The 15,491-nt window shown below is 37.4% G+C and overlaps 2 protein-coding genes across 3 annotated transcripts; both read left to right on the top strand.

Moving 5' to 3' along the window:
- Positions 1-5,067: 5,067 nt before the first annotated feature.
- Positions 5,068-6,139, top strand: LOC7472484 (uncharacterized). 2 transcript variants are annotated; one of them, XM_024587526.2, is made up of 2 exons: positions 5,068-5,648; positions 5,738-6,139. In XM_024587526.2, exons 1-2 carry the CDS (start codon positions 5,214-5,216, stop codon positions 5,921-5,923), a joined length of 621 nt encoding a protein of 206 aa, XP_024443294.1. In that variant the 5' UTR covers positions 5,068-5,213; the 3' UTR covers positions 5,924-6,139. The 2 variants fall into 2 exon arrangements, with proteins under 2 accessions (XP_024443294.1, XP_002323679.1); XM_002323643.4 differs by having other exon boundaries at positions 5,080-5,648; positions 5,741-6,139.
- Positions 6,140-6,485: 346 nt separating this feature from the next.
- LOC127904426 (uncharacterized) lies at positions 6,486-12,467 on the top strand. The gene is made up of 5 exons (XM_052447890.1): positions 6,486-6,591; positions 6,897-6,981; positions 7,066-7,387; positions 8,937-9,017; positions 9,261-12,467. The coding sequence occupies exons 1-5, from the start codon at positions 6,486-6,488 to the stop codon at positions 12,465-12,467; spliced, it is 3,801 nt and encodes a 1,266-aa protein (XP_052303850.1).
- Positions 12,468-15,491: the final 3,024 nt, after the last annotated feature.

Here is a 15,491-nt window from a genome sequence, read left to right as displayed (position 1 = left end):
AAAAACATTGTTTAAAATCATAGTGTTCTTCAGTCGAAGACCCAATAGATTTCCTCTTTAAAATTCCATTTCTCTCAACCCATCAACCTCCTCAATCAATCCAAAACCAACCTTCACACACATGGCCAAAAAACAAGACCAACAGTCTCTACACAATTGAAATCCTCTCTTTCAGCCTCCACAATAATCAATAAATGCAAGTAAAAGTGACAGATTTAAAGAAATTAACCCAGATAAAGAAAAGAGAGAAATGATTGAACCTTCAATGAATTAGATCTATCTTCTTCCTCATATGTTTGTTTGTCTCATCGCCAGTGTAAGAGCAAAGAGAAGACAAAGGAGTACTAGATCTACTAACCCATGCTCCTCTAGTAGCGGCGGCGTGAGAATCAACACACCGACAATGATGGTGCCACTGTTCCAGCGGTCTTCCAGTGTTGACTTTAGTGTATCCTGGATATCTTAAACGCTTCGTAAGGTCGATCTATAAACTCAAACTTTTTTTTGGAAAAATTGCTATAACATTGTTAAATTTGTGACAAATTATTTATTATTGTGTATATTTTTAGACTGTTTTGAGATTATTTGATTTGAGTTCATATGTGTTTTCGGTTTGATAATTACTTTGAATTGCGAGTTTATTTTTGGGTTGTGATTGCTTTTCGGACGTTAAATATTGGTTCATGATTTATGTTTGGGTATGTGTTGATTTATTTGAATTAGCATGAAATTTGAATGAAGTTCGTGAAATTAATAAGATTTGTGTGGATGTTTGGCGTTGTTCGGTTTTGAGTTCATGAAAGATAATTTATTTGGAATTGATATCATGGTTACAATAGCCTTGATACAAATCTTGTTATTTGTGTCTTGTCAAACACGATCGTCGTTTAATTTTTAATAAATTCTTAAGTTTTGATCATTTTGCAATTAATTTTGAATTTTTTTCACTTTTTCTACCCTCACATATTTAATATTTGAAATTGTGACCTACGCGCAAGATATTTTTTTCGGTATTAAATGTATCAATTCCCTTTCATAAAAAAAAATTACAAAAAAATCTTTCTTTCAAAAATATAATTTTTATTTTAATTTGCATATGGTCAACTTTCTCAAAATAAATTATATTTTTATATTTTAGCATATTAAAAAAATCACAAAAATAGTATTTTTATATTTAATTGTATTTTTGAATTTAGTAACCAGTTTATTAATGCCATGAGAACTTGGTCTGCATTTCAAAAATACCAAAAAACAATATTTTGTTTGTTCCAATATTAAGGATTATAAAGTTATATGTAAGGCATATTCTCGATATAAAAAAAGAAAAAAAATACAAAATTATATTTTAACTCTAGAATGGCTAGACTTTAACTTGATAGGATAATGACCTTCTTATTGAGGATTACTTTTCTTAAACCTTTAACAAATCAACGGCTAGAAAACACAACAATATCTTAGTTTATATCATACAAACAAATAATGTATTTTACCTTAGGTAAGATGTGTTAGGGATGATACGTCCTCCCTATATACAATCAGTCCCCTTATCTAGGATATAAGACCAGTTAGAGTTTCTAGTGATCAAAATATTAAGTGGCGATTTCATCCCTTTTCTTACTGATAAGAAACAAGTTCCTTATATTTTTCCCATCACCAAAGAGATCCCAACCTAAGAGGACGATCTTCACGACGCTGCACACGTGTGACAATTGCTTTGCCTCCTTTAAATAAGGAAATTCAAGATAACTTATAGTAACTATCCACTCACTTTATTTAAGATAACTTCTAATAGCTATCCACTCACCATATTCAATGTAACTGCCCACTTATTTCTTGTTTTAAGGATCTTGTACTAAGTAGACTCTTCACCATCCACGTTCAAGTCTGGACTTTATCAAGTCTGGTCTGCAATCAAGTTTGGCATATTCTTCCTAGTCCAGACTTCATAACTGTTTTGTCAATTTTAGTGTATAATATTTATTCCCCCCTTAAACAACCTATTAATGACCGATTTATTTCTCAAATTATAATTATTCATTTATCTGTTTTCTTTTCCTTTTTTCTTAAGTTTTATCCAAAAACTATATTAGCGCAGTCTTCTTAACAGCAACATTAGGTCTCTCATCCTAAGCCCAGTTAACACCATGTATGATTTCTCTTCCCTCTACTCCTCCTCCCTTCTCTGTCATCAAGCCTCGAAAATTAAGACAACCACCTTATTCAATTGTTAACTCCTTAAGCGTCAACAGAAATGGAGAAGAAGAGGAGAGAACTTTGAATTAATTACAGCCATCAGGAACTTAGAAAGATAAAAGAAACAGAAGTGAGGATGGCTGGGGAACTTCCAATGGATTAATTACTTGTGATATCTCAGTTTTTTATGCTGCTCTCATCATATATATACTCCATTGTTGGTCAGTATTGACGTGAAACATGTTGCCGATGTGTTTATGGATGAGATAAATAAGACAAAACTCGTGAAGAAGTATAGACGCATCCGACGCACAATCTAATAAAAACAGTTATAACTTTATATTTGATTATTGCATCGAACTTAAATTTAATTAAGATTTTTACCAGTACATGTAGTTTTATATATATATATATATAGGAATGAAAATGACTGGGAAATTCCAATGGATTTCTTGTGATATTTCAGTATTTTGATGCTGCTCCTAGCATGTATATATGCACTCAATTGCCATCCGGCACACTGCATTTCCTCAAGTTTCACAACGTGATATGCCAGTGGTTGTGCCCCAATAAGAGCATCAGTTTTTTTTCTTGTTTTTTTTTCTGGAAACAAAATATATAAAAAAAGGTTTGAATTGGAAGATTTTGTAGTGTGTGTGTGTGTGTTTTAAAAAGCAATACAGAGCGCTCTTCAATAATGTAGACCTCTTCACTTAAGATGAACAAAGGATTTATAAATTGAACAAGTCAACAAAATAATTATTTTATGGCGTAACTTAAAATTATTAAACATTGTCTTTCAGATTAAAAATCTCAAATTTTATAAGCTTTTTTTTTTTATCATACATCTGAAACATGGAAATGTTAATTTTATTTATCTAATTAACATTTTATAGTAAACCCTTATTTATTATGTGTTCGTTTAGTATTGTGGTGAGATGCGGTTGAAAATATATTTTGCTATGTCCATAGTTTTGAAAGCATTTGGTTAATTAATATATCATAGTTTGGCATAAGTTTCTCTAAATCTCTCTCTTGAAATGTTGGTTACGGAAAAGCTATAGTTTATAGTTTTTTTAAATTTATTTTTTAAAATTATAACTACAAAAGCTATTGAAATACCAATCACACATTAAATCTAAACATCAAATATTATAATTACAAAAGCTAAACATTGATTGAAAAATGCTTTAGATGCAAGCTAAACATGGAATAGTCTAATGTTGTATTTGCCCCTTTCACAAAAAAACTTCAAACTAGTTTTTAGGGCATTAAGATCTTTTTATATGGTGTATTAGTTATTATCAAATGAATCAAAGGCAAGCATGTTTTTTTTTAAAAAAAAAAGCACTGTGAAAAAATAAAAATACCCTCAAAAGCAAAAAAGTTCAGTATTAGCATCAAAGAAAAATTTGATATTTTCAAAATGATTTTTTTGTTATTGTCATGTAAGGTGAAGGACAATTTTGTATTTGGCCAAATATAAAAATTAATAGAATAATTAGAAACATAGTGAAATTACCAAAATACTCTTGGAAGTAAAAAACTTAAACCTAGCTTCAAGGGGCTTTCTCATATTTTCATAAAGGTTCATGTAAGGCACCCGGAGATGCGTGGGAGGTGCTCGTGCACTTCAGATAACGCATACGACGCCTCTTGGCGTCCAAAAATGCTCTTTCTCCATGTAGTTGGAAGAGTCGTTATGTTCTCTTCTTGGTGGTGTGGTGCATGTCGGTAGTGGTAGTTCGGTTTGTCACCGATCAATATTTTTTTTTTCTCTCTCATCCCCCAAAAATTATAATTTGGTCCTCTTTCTTGTTGGTATTTCAACTTCAATACTTATTCTTTTTGTTTTTAATTTTTTATTCTTGGCTCTTTTGTATAAGTTTTATTTGTTTTCAAATTTATTCTTCAATCCCAATTTATTAAATTTTATTTTTTTGCATTTTTTTCTTAATCTTTTGATTTCTAAATTTTGCCTTTATTCTTTTATAAAAGTTTTATTAGTTTTCAATCTAATCTTTTAATCCAAATTGATCGTATTATATTTTTCAAATTGGTCTTCATTGCTTTGATTTCTTCTTGATTTTTTTGTAAAAGTTATTATTCTTTTCATTTTCACCCTTCAATCAAAAACTTGTTTTTATTATTTATGTCAATTTTGATCTCATTCTTTTGATTTTTTTTATTCATTTTACTAAATTGATTTTTCTTTTCAAGTTCACCATTTAATCAAATATAAATTTATTTTGTATTTTAATTTTAATTTCATCCTTCCATATTTGATTGATTTGGAATTGGACTTCATAGTTTTTCTAGATAGGGTGTTTCGAGTCTAATACTCGGGTCATATGTTTGAAAAGTTAACACGGGTTATTTTTCTTAAATGGCTTTGTAAAGCTCTTTGTTTTTTTTTATCGAGTTGTTTCAATTTTATTATCTGAAATGTGGGTTTGGTAGGATATCCCGAGTTGCCTAAGCCCTAATTATCAGAGTTATAGGTTTATCATGCTAATTTAAATTGAAAAAGATTGATTTTTTATGTTTTTTTTTATCTCATCATGTTCTTCTATATTTTTAAATGGGCTGTGAATTGAGGTATATTATTTTTTCTTTTTAAAAATATATTTTTTCTCATGTTATCTTAATTATTTTTCTTTTTAAATTTAATCAATTTTACTGTTGCTTTTTTTTTTTATCTAATTGAAATAAAATCAATTTATCAGATGTAATATGATTTATAACCCAAATCACACATTTTTAAAAATAAATATATTTATAGTATCTAAATATTATATTTTACAAAAAAAAAAAAAAAAAGATCCGCGTTAAAACAAGGGCATCGAGGCTAGTCACCAAGGAGCCTCTCTGACCCTCCCCAACCACATATATATAAATGTTAAGAGCCGTTAGCGCCTGTCTTCGTTCAAATTCAAACCAAGCTTTACTCTCTGCTTCTTACCAAAACCCTCTCTTCTCTCACACACATCTTTCTCATCTGACACAAAAACAGCAAAACCATGCTTAAGTTCCAATCTCCACTCACCGGAGACAAGGACCTCCGGCCAAAATCTGGCCGGAAACCACTCCAACCAAAGAACTCACCGGCAACTCCAATGACCCAGATTCAAATCTTGAAATCAAAGCAAGAGTGGACTGAGTTCTCAGTTGTTAAAGACTCCAACAAAGAGAACCATCCTATCTACACCACTACCCCAACAAAACCCATCGTTGAGCCATTGGATTCTTCTCTGGCAGAAGAACTTAGTGCCATCAAGAAGAAGCTAGAGAGGTTGAGGTCGGACAAAGAGAGAACAGAGAAGATGCTTGAAGAGAGGGCAATGGTGCTGGATTTGCAAAAGAAGGAGCTGGAGCAGAGAGGGGAAGTTCAGAAGAGGCTAGAGATTGAAGTTGACAGACTTTATAGATTGAAGGAACTACATTCCTACTCCATGGTAAGTTCTTCTGCTTGATGAGTGTGAAACACGAAAATACCGTGGAGTAACTAGTACATATATCTCATTGTTTTGTTTATATTTTGAAGCAGAGAATTTCACCAATTCGAACGCTGAGGGAGAAGGAACATGAAAAGAAGATGAGTGAAGCGCAACCACTTGAAAAGGAAACCGAGGAATTGGAGGAATCATTGGGAGACAATGCAATGCAGAGTCCAAGTTCAAGTTGGGGTTCAGCAAATTCTGTTTCGTCTCAACTTGTTGCTGTGAAGTGAGGATTTTTCTCGACTGTAATTGTGTTTTGATTTGTGGTTTTTGGTTTTGTGGATTCTATCATCAAGTTTTTCTTGTTCTCTGTTCTTTCACTTCTACACTGCTTCACTGTAGAATTGGAAGATGGTTTTGAAAAAGCAAAAATAGTAGTTAATAGTTTGAATCTTGAATTCTGAAGTCATGATTAGCCGCTATATTTGACTTTTAGAGCTTCATTATTTTTCCTTTTCTGTTCAAAATTGGGACCCGACACTGCTGGATTGAGACATGCCATCATTTCCTTCTTTCTTTCTCTTTTAGAAAAACAAGAATTATATAGGCTGCCTAGTGAGGGGGTGTTGCTGCCTAATGCGGAAGCAACCAATGCTGAAAACAGACACGAAATTAGGCATCTAGGATACTGAAATTTGCAATTCTGTAGAAAATCTTCGGATTTCAGCAGCAAAAACACACTAAATTCTACAAAAGAAAGTGGAGAAGGCAGTGTTGAAGCCAGCTACATATGGCACTCAGGACTTGTATACTGGCATTCACTCGCAACTGTGCATGATTTTGTCACAAGACATGGGCACAATGGAAGTAATAACCAGGCAATGTGAAACTTTTACTAACCTAAAGATGCTTTGCATTAATGCCACTTCTCAGTATTCCATCAAACTCTTCTATGGAGGTATCAAGTCAATCTGTGACATGAATGCGACTCATTGTTACGATAACAAAAAATGGCAAAGCTTCAAAAGAGATGAAACACCAAGGCAGATTGATCTGCAACCAGTGTCAACCATCGAAATTTTGATGTGATAAATTACAGAACTCATATCCTACTAAAATCCATCAATAAGGTTTTGTTGATGGGATTTTTTCTCTCAACGGTCTTTCTTGACAAGATATATAGGTCCAACTGGTTTGTGCCCAACATTAACTTAAATCATTTTCACTGTAATTCTTCTTTTTCTATTTTCCATTCATCACAAGACTCTTGCCAACGTCTACGTCAACAATTGAGGGCAGATAGACTCTTCATTACTAGAGCTGCAACATTTGAGGTGCCTAGACCTGGGTAAATTTTGGGAACCTTCAGCCTCGAGCTCATTGGCTCATTACAAAATTTGAGGTATCTAAGGTTGTCCCACTGTGCATTTAGAGGAGCTATTCCTCGTCAGTTGGGAAATCTCTCCAGGTTGGTTTTGCTAGATCTCAGCTACACCGACTTTCTCGAAGCTGAAAGTCTTATGTGGCTTTCTTATCTTCTTTCTTTGAAGCATCTTGATATGAGCGGTTCAAATCTCAGTCAGGCTGTAGATTGGTTCCAAGCAATTAATAGCCTTCCTTCTCCGCTCAGCTTGCATTTAAGTTATTGCCAACTCTCTCTGGTTGTTCCTCCTTCAACCCCTTTCCATGCCAATCACTCCTCTGCTTCACATGCAGACATTGATCTTTCTATCAACAGTCTTCCATCTTCCAATGTTTGTTTAACCTTAACAATAGTCTTGAATATCTTGACCTTTGTGAGAACTACTTACAAGGTCCAATTCCAGATGGATTTATAGCAATGGATTCTCTTAAACATCTTGATCTTTCTCTGAATGACCTTGAAGGTGACATTCCGAGAGGTTTGGGGAATCTTTATAGTTTGGATCATCTATATTTGTATTCTAACAGACTAACAGGAGGTCTGTCGAATCTACTGAATTGTTCTTTGATGAGAGAGTTAGAACTTGGATATAATAAACTAAACTGGAGTTTTAACACAACGAATTGGGCTACTTTCCAATCTTGAAGTTTTGGATCTATCATGCAATTTCATGACTGGTGTAATCTCAGTGATCCACTTTTCAAACCTAGTCAAGTTAAAGGAGTCGGATGTTTCTTTCAATTCATTCAACTTGACCTTGAGCTCGAGTTAGGTTTCACCTTTCCTGATTGAATCCTTAACAATGATGTCATGTACCTTCAGTATCCATCTTATGTCCAAGAGGAGTTGAAAAGTTATATTATTTAGAGACCTTTCTGATAATTTTCTATCAGGACGACTTCCTGTTGCTGGATGTAGTTGGAGCAATTAGGCATCCTAAATTTGAGAAACAGTAACTTTTCTGGGAGTATCCCTGCCTCACTTGGGTCACTAGGTTACCTTCAAACTTTGAGTTTTGGAAAACAACTTATCTGGAGAATTACCTCCTTCCTTAACCAATTGTACAAGAAAGGAAGTTCTAGACCTTGAGGAGAACAGATTGTCTGGTACAATGTCAGCATGGATAGGAGAAAATCTTACACCGTTGATTGTTCTTCGTCTAAGATCAAATCGCTTTCATGGAACCATGCCTTTGAACCTTTTCCATCTAGATTACCTATTAATATTGGACCTGACCTTTCCTATAACAACATATGCTTGAGTAATTTCTCTGCAGTGGCAAACTATGGGAGCGCCTTCAACACCATTTCTCATAGCAGGTTTCTTAACGTTGGTGCTTATTTCGAACTATAATATGTTGACAGCATTATTGCTGTTTTGAATGGAAAGGAGCTTGAATATGGAAACAATCTTGGCTAGTAAAGAGCATTCTGATCTTTCATGCAATAACTTGAGTGGAGAAATCCCCGACAGAGTTACAAGCCTCCCAGGCTTGATCGGACTAAATTTGTCACATAACCAGTAGACAGGGATGATTCCTCCCAACATTGGCCTGCTGAAATCACTAGAATCTCTTGATTTGTCTACAAATCAGCTCTGTTCTTTCCAACAGCCTTGGGACTAGAATCTCCTCCGGCGTCTAAATGTCTGACGTAACAACTTGTCAGGAAAAATTCCCTTGAACACTCAACTCCAAAGCTTTGATAACACTTCATTCATGGCGAATCCACAAATTTGTGGGCAACAACTTCTGAATAAGTTTCCTGAAGAATAAGCTCATCATTCATCGATCGGTGAAGGCACAAAAAATGTCACTAATGATGGGCAAATAAGCCAGGCCATGGAATTCTATCTGGGCATGGGGCTTGGGTTTGCAACAGGATCCTAGGCAGTTTTTGCTCTACAGTTTTTCGCTCTACAGACCATGGAGACATGATGTAGGACATGAGGAAGTTAATACTGTTAGTTAGTTTATTTGTTAGATCGCAGTCCTTTTAGGATTCTACTTTTATTTTTATCTGTCGTTAGTGTTGGAAACAAATCAAACTTGTTTGATATTAGTTTCCCCTTCCTTTTAGGATTCTATTTTCTGTTTTCGTTTCTTTAAAAGCACCAAGTCAGGAAGGTTGTAGACATTATTATTTTTCATCAATAAACTTGTTCTTTGAACACAACTATTCTCTCGTGGATTCGAGATTATTTAGCTTCCGCTACGTCAAGTGGTATCAGAGCCTACGCTCTCAGCAAAATTTCTGATGGCACGCGATGATATTGGGAGTAGTCGTTCGACTGACGACGATCAGCGAATAAGGGCAATAGCAACCGGGGTTGTTACTGCCGCCATCAATGACATACGTCCACTATTCGATGGGGTTCCGTTACTGCAAGCTCAGCTTGAAGAGGTTCTTCAGAGATTGGAGGCGTTGTCTCCTAATGGCAACAGGATAGACGACCAACGACGAGGAAGGGCAGATGAGATCACTCATGGCTCGACGTCCTTGACCCGTAATCCTGAAAACATACCACAATACCAAAACACACGATCATTACCTGTGATGTCGTCAACAAACTGTCAAGTTATTGAAACTGAAGATCGGGCTCCAAGGAGAACCCAAGGTGACCGAGATTATAAACTCAATGTGGAGATGCCAACCTTCAAAGGAACACAGAACGTGGATGAGTTTTTCTCTTGGATCGACGAGGTTGAGACGAGATTTGGGGTGATGGACTGCTCGGAGGATCGGAAACTCAAAGTAGTGGCCAATAAACTAAGAGGATCAGCTGCAGCTTATTGGAAGTACTTAAAAAACAAGCGAGTGCTAGACGGAAAACCTCCGATTGCAACATGGGAGAAAATGAAGAGCAAGTTCATGAGCAAGTTCTTACCTCCTGATTATGAGCAACGTTTATATGTTCAATTACAGAATTGCAAACAGGGGAATCGGACCGTGGAAGAATACATCGACGAGTTCATTCGATTAAATTCACGAAACTTACTACCAGACAATGAAAACATGCAAATCGCAAGGTTTAGAGGAGGTTTGAAACAGGACATACAAGACCAAATGAAGATGCTTAATACATTCACACTCGGACAGGCTTTCGATTTGGCACGAAAGGCTGAAGAGCCAATCCGAGCACCATCTGTACGACCCAGGTTTACAAACCAGCAGTATCAAGCAGGACCAAGCAGAGTGACTCCCACGACTGAACCAAGCAATGGGACCGTGGCTACTGAAAATCGACCAAGGAGAGCTGCACCACAACAAGCACCGAACCCCTATGCTAGACCAATGCCCTCGCTATGTTACCGATGTCATCAATCAGGACACCGTTCGAATCAGTGTCCGCAAAGACCTGCTGTCAACTTTGTGGAAGGTGACTATGAAGTAGAGGGGGACGATGATCATAACACAGAGGTGGTCGACGGTATTGAGGAGTGTGAAGAGGACGAATTTATTGGAATGGTGATGCGTCAACCGTGTGATATTCAAAAAAAAAAATTAGCAGCATCAAATCAGCACAGTTTGGTGGAAAATCTGAAAGCAGAAAAAGGTGGGGACGAAAAAATCAATTACATAGTTCAAAGGGTCTTCTTAACGCCCAAAAAGGGACCAGAGATTTCAACTCGCCATCAGGTTTTCCGAACCAATGCCATTGTCAATGGAGTGATAGCGAAGGTAGTAATCGACACAGGAAGTTCTGAGAACTTAGTGTCCAAAGAACTGGTTCGAAGGTTGAAACTGACCACTGAGAAACACCCGCAGCCCTATGGTCTACGTTGGATTCGAAAGGTGGAAGGCGCTGCTGATGTAGTCAATGAAGTATGTAGAGTACCGTTGTCAATTGGTAAGAATTACCAAGATGAAATTGTGTGTGATGTAGTGGTGATGGATGCTTGCCAAATTCTGTTAGGAAGACCATGGCAGTACGATGTGGACATCGGCTTCAAAGGAAAAACCAATACCTATGAATTCTGGTGGAAAGGGAAACATATCTTTTTGAAACCACCTATTTTGAAAACAGGGGCACGGCAAGAGGAGGGAGAAAGTTTCCTAACCATAGCAACAAAGCATGTGGCTGAGGAATGCCAAGCTTGTGCGTTACTAGCTCAAGAGGAGGATACAACAGAGGAAACCATACCTGAAAAGGTCCTCCCTTTAGTGACCGAATTTTCTGATCTGGCACCTACAGAGCTACCAATGGGTTTGCCACCAATGAGGGACATACAACATCATATTGATCTGATTCCAGGAGCCAGCTTACCAAACCTAGCACACTATAGAATGAGCCCCCAACAACACAAGATATTACAGGATCAAGTTGATGACTTGTTATGCAAAGGATATATCCAGGAGAGCAAGAGCCCGTGTGCAGTACCGGCATTACTAGTACCCAAGAAAGATGGCACCTGGCGAATGTGTATCGACAGCCGAGCAATCAATAGAATCACCATCCGTTACCGACATCCAATACCCACTATCCAAGACATGATCGATCAATTGGGAGGGGCAAAAGTGTTCTCCAAAATCGATCTACGAAGCGGGTACCATCAAATTCGAATTAGACCTGGGGATGAGTGGAAAACTGCGTTCAAAACACGCGAAGGGCTGTACGAATGGACCGTGATGCCGTTCGGTCTCTCCAACGCTCCAAGCACTTTTATGAGACTCATGAATCAAGTGCTGAGACCGTTCTCATGCAAATTTGTCGTCGTTTACTTCGACGATATTCTTATTTACAGCCCTGATGAGGAGACACACTTGAGACACCTGAGGGAAGTGCTGATAGTCCTGCGGAAAAATCACTTGTACGTGAACAAAAAGAAATGTAACTTCTTGCAAGACCGGCTGGTCTTCTTGGGGTTTGTCGTGGGAAAGGATGGGGTTCAAGTGGATGAGACCAAGGTTAAGGCCATTCGTGAATGGCCGACCCCTGCAACTGTAGCAGACGTGCGAAACTTCCATGGGTTAGCAACATTCTACCGAAGGTTCATTCGAAACTTCAGCAGCTTGGCAGCACCATTGACCGAGTGCAAAAAAAAAGGTGGTTTCCGTTGGGAAGAAGAGCAAGAAACTAGTTTCGCTATACTGAAAGAGAAACTAAGCACGGCACCCGTCCTCGCGTTACCAGATTTTGACAAATTATTCGAGGTTGATTGTGATGCTTCAGGGAAGGGAATTGGGGCCGTGTTATCCCAAGAGGGCAGACCGGTGGAATTCTTTAGTGAAAAATTAAGCGCTGCAAGGCTGCGATGGACAACTTACGAGAAAGAATTTTACGCTGTCTTTCGAGCTCTCATGCATTGGCAACATTACTTGATCCAAAAAGAATTCGTGTTGTACAGTGATCATCAAGCTCTGAAATTCATCAACAACCAACACCACATGAACAATATGCATGCCCGCTAGATCACATTCATGCAGAAATTCACCTTCTCCTTAAAACACAAGGCTGGACTGATGAACAAGGTCGCGGACGCATTGAGTAGGCGGACCACACTGTTGGTGACAGTAGAAATTGAGATCACAGGTTTTGAGACTCTGAAAGAGCAGTACATCAATGATGAAGACTTCAAGGAAGTGTGGAACAAGTGCAGCACCCACCAAAATGTGAGTGACTTCCTGATACACGGTGGCTTCTTGTTTAAAGCCAATAAACTGTGCATTCCAAAGGGGTCTTTGAGAGAGAAAATCATACGGGAACTTCATGGGGGTGGATTGGGCGGCCACCTGGGACGTGACAAGACAATCACGTTGATCACCGACCGTTATTACTGGCCACAGCTGAAGAGAGACGTAGGGAAAATTGTCCAACACTGTCGAGTTTGTCAGGAAGCAAAAGGACAGACCCAAAATACCGGTTTATACACTCCCCTGCCCATTCCAAAGACGATTTGGGAGGATTTATCGATGGATTTCGTGCTTGGATTACCACGAACTCAGAGGGGCAAGGATTCCATCATGGTGGTGGTTGACCGGTTTTCAAAAATGGCGCATTTCGTCGCCTGCAAAAAGACAGCAGATGCCAGCCATGTTGCCGACTTGTTCTTTCGCGAAGTAGTGCGCTTACATGGAGTTCCAAAGACCATCACGTCAGATCGTGACGTCAAGTTCGTAAGCCATTTTTGGAGGACTTTGTGGAAGAAATTTGACACCAAACTGCAGTTCAGCAGTGCATTCCATCCGCAAACGGACGGACAAACAAAGGTGGTGAATCGTACTCTGGGAAACATGTTGCGATGCATCAGTGGAGAAAAACCAAAACGATGGGACCTTGATTTGGCTCAAGCAGAGTTCGCATACAACAGTATGACCAATCGCTCGACAGGAAAACCCCCTTTCAAGGTTGTATATACTCAGCAACCAAAACATGCGCTGGATCTGGTCACATTACCAATCCAACCAAAAGTCAGTAGAGCTGGGGAAAATCTAGCTGAAAGGGTTCAACAACTACATTCGGAGGTACGAGCTAGCTTGGAGACTGCTAATGCTGCTTACAAATCTGCTGCAGACCAGCATCGGCGCAAGAAAGAGTTCACAGAGGGAGATTTGGTGATGGCCTACCTGCGGAAAAATCGGCTCCCTGGAACACGAACTAAGCTACAACAACGAAAATATGGACCCTTCAGAGTCGCCAAGAAAATTAATGACAATGCCTATACCTTACAGCTACCAGATGATTGGAACATTTCCAAAACCTTCAATGTGGCCGATCTGTCGGAGTACCATGAGGACGTGCCTTTGTATGCGGATAACTCGGGGCGAGTTTGTTTCCAAGAGGAGGAGAACTGATGTAGGACATGAGGAAGTTAATACTGTTAGTTAGTTTATTTGTTAGATCGCAGTCCTTTTAGGATTCTACTTTTATTTTTATCTGTCGTTAGTGTTGGAAACAAATCAAACTTGTTTGATATTAGTTTCCCCTTCCTTTTAGGATTCTATTTTCTGTTTTCGTTTCTTTAAAAGCACCAAGTCAGGAAGGTTGTAGACATTATTATTTTTCATCAATAAACTTGTTCTTTGAACACAACTATTCTCTCGTGGATTCGAGATTATTTAGCTTCCGCTACGTCAAGACATGTCTTCTTCCTTTTCACAACCCATATTCAAGATTGGCTATATGTGAAAACTGTGTTGAATATAGTCAGGTTGCAGAGAAAGCTTTGGAACTAAAAGGTAATTCACCTACTTTGCTTGTGTGGATGCATGCTAGTACTTGTTTGAGCAATGAGTGCTTAGCTCATCAGTACTCTCTTACAATAGGGGGATTGAAGTTTTTTTCAAGTCCTACTCCTGTCATTCAGAGAATCAAAAAACCTAACTAACACGAAATTTAATTCCTTGCACTTAGTATCCGTTTTAGAATTGCTTTATTATGTTCAAGATACCATCATAGAACTTACACTTTGATATTTCTCAAATTAAGACCTTCTTTCAAAGAAATTGCTACAATATATGGGAGTTGTTTCATATAACTAGATTTATGTTTCCAGCTGGGCCACTGCATCCACGACGGCATGATCTTACTAAATTGAAGAAATTGCTTCTCATGGAGCTTGCTAAGCTAGATACAAGAATAAGAAGAAAATAGCCATATGCCTGCAATGCTAGATAATTTTGTTGTATGAAGCTTGATGTATTGTGCTAACCAAACAGAACAGTTTGTGGTTAAGAAGCAGCCCTGTGCCTACAAGCCACCTATGAAATATTTGCTCATATTGTTGTGGCAAGCAAAAATGTTCTGTCACTCATCCTTATGCGCCATTATTAATGTATTATAACAAATGCTGCATGGACTTGGATTCCCCTGACCTGTTCAGAACTGTTCAGGATTTTCTACCTCATCTTTAAGCATTGTAACAAGGAAATCAAATTTCTAATCAAGGGCGGAGCCAGGAATTTTTTTTGTCCTGGGCTATTAAATAAATATATAAATATTTTTTAAGATTGATTATTAACTCATGTACATGAATTTTTGAAGTTAACAGTAAAGTTTTAATTCAAATACACTACCCAAAATATTAAAAAATAAATTTAAAAGTACATAAAATTAAAGCGAAAGTAAAAATAAACTCACTATTAAAGTTACATCCTTTGATATTTTATGGAATATAATTCATCTATAATCGAATCTGAATCGATATTGTAACAACCCCTCAACCGGGATAAAATAACAATTTCATGTCAACTAGAAAACAAAGTAATTAAATTTTTTTCCTCTTTCATTTCCTCCTTTCTTCACTTGATTCTTCCCTAGATTAGTGTTTTATAAGTTGGACTTTGTAAGTTTACAAGGTTATTCTTTCACTTTTCTTATTATTTTCCTTCGATTTTTTTTTATGTTTTTCCCTTACTTTTTTCTATTTCTCTCTCGCCTTTTCTTTTCTTTCTTTTTCTATTCTGCTTCTGCCCAGTCGGCAACATATAAAAGGA

The sequence above is a fragment of the Populus trichocarpa genome, chromosome 16 (genome assembly GCF_000002775.5).
Source record: "Populus trichocarpa isolate Nisqually-1 chromosome 16, P.trichocarpa_v4.1, whole genome shotgun sequence".
In the NCBI taxonomy this organism is placed as follows: Eukaryota; Viridiplantae; Streptophyta; class Magnoliopsida; order Malpighiales; family Salicaceae; genus Populus; species Populus trichocarpa.
This window is presented reverse-complemented; position numbering and strand designations above follow the sequence as displayed.

Bases quoted from the DNA above. Each gene is read 5' to 3' on its own strand.
- LOC7472484 (XM_024587526.2), top strand. From the start codon at position 5,214: ATGCTTAAGTTCCAATCTCCACTCACCGGAGACAAGGACCTCCGGCCA. The intron at 5,649-5,737 runs GTAAGTTCTTCT...TATATTTTGAAG, and splicing joins AACTACATTCCTACTCCATG to CAGAGAATTTCACCAATTCG.
- LOC127904426 (XM_052447890.1), top strand. From the start codon at position 6,486: ATGGGCACAATGGAAGTAATAACCAGGCAATGTGAAACTTTTACTAAC. The intron at 6,592-6,896 runs GTATCAAGTCAA...ATTCATCACAAG, and splicing joins CATCAAACTCTTCTATGGAG to ACTCTTGCCAACGTCTACGT. The intron at 9,018-9,260 runs GTTAGTTAGTTT...GAGATTATTTAG, and splicing joins GACATGAGGAAGTTAATACT to CTTCCGCTACGTCAAGTGGT.